The 4,558-nt window shown below is 41.4% G+C and overlaps 1 protein-coding gene across 1 annotated transcript; it reads left to right on the forward strand.

Moving 5' to 3' along the window:
- LOC8068686 (zinc finger MYM-type protein 1) lies at positions 2,038-3,836 on the forward strand. The gene is made up of 2 exons (XM_002439111.2): positions 2,038-2,100; positions 2,179-3,836. Exons 1-2 carry the CDS (start codon positions 2,053-2,055, stop codon positions 3,745-3,747), a joined length of 1,617 nt encoding a protein of 538 aa, XP_002439156.2. The 5' UTR covers positions 2,038-2,052; the 3' UTR covers positions 3,748-3,836.

Below are 4,558 nucleotides of genomic sequence, written 5' to 3' on the forward strand. Positions count from 1 at the left end.
GTGTATTTCCTTCCTCTCAATTCCATTCGTGCAAGTTCTAGGTTGTCTATCGTTGATCTGAAAGGATTTATCATGGGTATATTCAGGCGTGTATTGTTCTTTTCATGCGCGTTGAGGATTAGATTGAAATCGCCTAGGACTAACCATGCTGGCAAAGGCTGTGAGCGTAAAGCAGTGATCTCTTGGAGGAAAATGATCTTGTCTGCGTCGTTCTGTGGACCATAAACACCTGTGATAGTCCACGTTTTGTTCTTCACAAGCATGGTTATACTTGCTGATATTATATGTTGCGTACAAGATGGAGTGGTGATTGTGAAAAAAACGTTCTGATGCCGCTATAAGAATCCCCCCACTCGCCCTTGCTGATGGCAGAAACACTGCGTTGCTTGCCATTTCCATACCGACCGTGTTCACTATAAGAGGGCGCGCGATCCCAAGCACTAATTTTAGTTTCTTGTAACAAACATCGTGGCGCCTGAAGAGAAGATCTGATTGCGGACTGAGGCCCGCTTTGCGCCATCATTCAACCCCCTGACATTCCAGCATAGAAGGTTGCAGTTTTTTGCCGCCATTAAATTACCAAATCCACTACTTGCACAGACCGAAATGCAGTCCACCAGTGACGGACCCAGTATAGAGTCATTGCTGTCACCGGACAGCAGTGCCTGTCATTAGGGCCGTGTACCCCTTTCTCATTTTATATTGATGACAGCAGCTCAGCTCACCACGTGACCTCAGTATTCTTCTGGAGTCCAAACTCTAGAGGCAAGAGCAATTGAGCAGGCTTTTGTTTGGTCCACGGCCCATTTATCAAATGAATTTACAAAGCCCAATCACGAGCTACAGTTCCAGCTAAAAGAAAATATCCTACGCAGGAGACGAGGAGTCCCTCCATCTTCCTTTCCTTCAGAACGAAGACTCGCAAGACATACAACTGCAGGCGGCTGGCGGCGGCCGGCGGGAGCACACATCAACATCAGGTAAGGTTTTACCCAAATTCAATCCGACATCAAATTTCACAAATTGATTTGTACCTCCTGTTGGTAACTTGGCACCGAGCAAATAAGTTGTGAAGTTATTTTTTTCCTAGGGCAGATTAATCCATCGATCCATTGGGGCCTTTTAAATTTGTAATCATCTATCAAACTTTCTTGAGATCACAATGGCCGGTGGTTCATGTAGCAAAAGCAAACTAATTCTTTTCATTTTCTTTTCTGCAAATGTGTTGTAGTTTCTAATTAATTTTTTACACGTTCAGGTAGTATGAATTTGATGGAACGTTTCTTGAAAAGAAAATTACCAGCAGCAGCCATTGATGAAGGGACTTCACATACAGATAGAGGTGCATCAAACACCAATGTTCAGAATAAGACTCGGATATTGTCACCAAGAGATGTTAATCTAGATGATCTTCCTTATGATCCGGCTGATAGGAAGAGAATAATAGAATATCCAGGCCTAAAGCTACAAGAAGAGATAAGGAGAAGATATTTGGTTAGAGGTCCTCACAGACCACAACCTGGTTTTGATTATCCACAAACAATCATAGCAAAAAAGCCACGACGGTTCAATCATGAATGGTTTGAACAATATGATTGGCTAGAATATAGTCCGAAGGTGGATAAAGCTTTTTGCCTATACTGCTACCTGTTTAGAGATTGTATTGAAGGGCAAGGTGGAAATGATGCATTTGTAATAAAGGGATGGTCTGGATGGAACAACAAACAAAGGCTGGATACTCATATAGGTGGGATAACTAGCTATCATAACACAGCTGTGAAAAGATGTAACAATTTGCTGAAGCCAAACCAATCAATTCTTTTTGCTCTCAACAAGCAGCAAGATGTTGCCAAAGAGGAATACTTTATTCGTCTAATTACTTCGATAAATGCTGTTAGGTACTTGCTGCATCAAGGATTAGCTTTTCGGGGCAATGATGAGTCGCAGGACTCCCCTAATAGGGGAAATTTTATAGAGTTGGTAAAGCTTATGGCAGCGCAAAATGAAAAGATAAAGCGGGTTGTGCTAAGGAATGCTCCAGAAAATCATCAAATGGTGGCTCCAAATATTCAGAAGGACATTGCTAATTGCTTTTCAGAGGTATTAGTGGCTGCATTTCTTTTCTTTTATATTTTTATGAATTTTGGAAATGGTCTATAATACAATGTGTCTATGCAGGTCATAGTGAATTCTATAATCAAAGAAATTCGTGGTGATGTGTTTTGCTTGTTGGTTGATGAATCAGCTGATGTTTCAGATAAGGAACAAATGGCTGTTGTTTTGCGGTATGTTGATAAATGTGGAGTACTCAAAGAAAGACTTATTGGTGTTGTTCATGTTGCTGAGACGACATCTGCATGTCTCAAATCTAATATTGATAGTTTGTTTGAAAAGTATAAATTGAGATGGAAACAAGTGAGAGGCCAAGGTTATGATGGAGCAAGCAACATGAGAGGTGAGTTCAATGGACTAAGAGCTTTGATTATGAGAGAGAACAGGTCAGCATATTATGTCCATTGCTTCGCCCACCAACTTCAGTTAGTCATAGTGGCAGTCGCTAAAAAGAATGATGACATTAGTGATTTCTTTGATATGATATCTCTTCTTCTTAATGTTGCTGGTGCTTCTTGTAAGAGAGAAGACATGATACGACAAAGTCAACAAGAGAGAGTGAAGAAAGCAATAGGTAGTGGACAGATTTCTACTGGAACAGGACTGAACCAGGAACAATCTCTTCAAAGACCTGGCGACACTAGGTGGTGCTCTCATTATAAGACCCTTAAGAGTCTTAACAGCTTGTTCCCTTCTGTTATTGAAGTTCTGCAGTATGTTGAAAAAGATGGCCCAAATGATAAGAAGAAACGTCAAGCTCGTGGCCTACTAGATTATCTTAAGGATTTTGATTTTGTGTTTCATTTACACTTGATGTTGATGGTCCTGGGACATGCAAATTCTCTATCACTTTGTTTGCAAAGGAAAGATCAGGATATATTGGAGGCCATGTCAGAGGTAAAGTCAACCAAGCAAAAATTTCAGCAAATTAGAGATGATGGTTGGAAATCTTTATTGGAAAGCATATATTCTTTTTGTGAAGAACATAGTATTCCTAAGTTGGATATGGAAGAAGAGTATATTGATCGCCATAAACCAAGAAAAAAGACAAACCGAACCAATTACCAGCACTATAGATGGGATTGCTTGAATTCAGTTCTTGACTTGCTACTTATCGAGTTCAATGATCGATTTGGTGAAACAAATTCTAATCTGCTTACTTACATGGCTACTTTTAGTCCCAAAGATTCTTTTGCTGATTTCAAATTGGAGAGCTTGATAGAATTAGCTAAGCTGTATCCTGATGATTTCAATTCTGATGAGTTGAAGGATCTTGCTCATGATCTTCCTATTTACATGGACAATATTAAAGTTGATGAAAGGTTTTCTGGACTGAGCACCATTACTGAACTTGCCAAGCTGATAGTGGATACAAAGAAACATCTGGCTTTTCCTTTGGTCTATCGGCTTCTAAAGCTAGTACTTGTTTTACCTATAGCCACAGCATCTGTAGAGAGGTGCTTCTCAGCAATGAAAACAGTGAAGACTTTATCACGCAACCGTATTGGCAACAAGTTTATGAATGACTGCATCATTTGCTTTGTTGAGCCTGCCTTTCTAGCAACAATCCCAGACAAAGTTATAATAGATCGCTTTCAAAAGATGGAAAACCGCAACCGCAAAATGCTTTTATAAGAGGTAAACATATGTTATGCCTATGTATACATTGATCTGTTACTTTGATCTATTAAACCATATCAACTTTCTAGTGTATTATTTGTTTACTATAAGTTGTGATTGTCGGTTCACAAATTCATAGTGACACCATTGATCCAAAATCCTGGATCCGTCCCTGCAGTCCACGGTTCACCATCCTTCAGTCTGTGCCGAAGGCTCGCAGGCCAGCAGGCTGACGACCAGTCACCATACAGATCAAACAAGTCCAATATTCTTACGACCCTAGGATACATTGGGCCACCGGCCCAATTTTGTTTACCATGGAACGATAACATGTAGGAGTGACCACTTGAAGATGGCGCCTAGGCCATCACACCTGGGGCTGCAGCAGCCGCCGCTGTGCTGAACGATAACATGTAGGAGTGACCACTTGAAGATGGCGCCTAGGCCATAACACCTAGGGCTGGAGCAGCCACCGCTGTGCTGTTGTCTCCCTGCTACATTCTGGCCTCCTGCTCGATGAGGAACTGGATGGCGTCCATCTTTGGCTTCACCACCGGTCTTGAAAAATGCTGCAGATAGAATTCATCATCAGTAGGTGCCGTAGTATGTGGATTCTCAGTCTTGTTGCCTCCCAATTTTTTTTTTCTCGAACATGTTGCCCCCCAATTCACCCAGCTTTTTTGCTAACAACTCCTGTGCCACCTCCATAGACCCCTTCCCTGAGTTTATGGCGGCCTTTTGTGCCAATCTAGCACTTTGACGTTTGTTCATGCCCCCGGTCAGATTACACTTTTATGTTCACTTCGATACATGTTCTACTCTCCCT

The sequence above is a fragment of the Sorghum bicolor genome, chromosome 9 (assembly GCF_000003195.3).
Source record: "Sorghum bicolor cultivar BTx623 chromosome 9, Sorghum_bicolor_NCBIv3, whole genome shotgun sequence".
NCBI classification, from domain to species: domain Eukaryota; kingdom Viridiplantae; phylum Streptophyta; class Magnoliopsida; order Poales; family Poaceae; genus Sorghum; species Sorghum bicolor.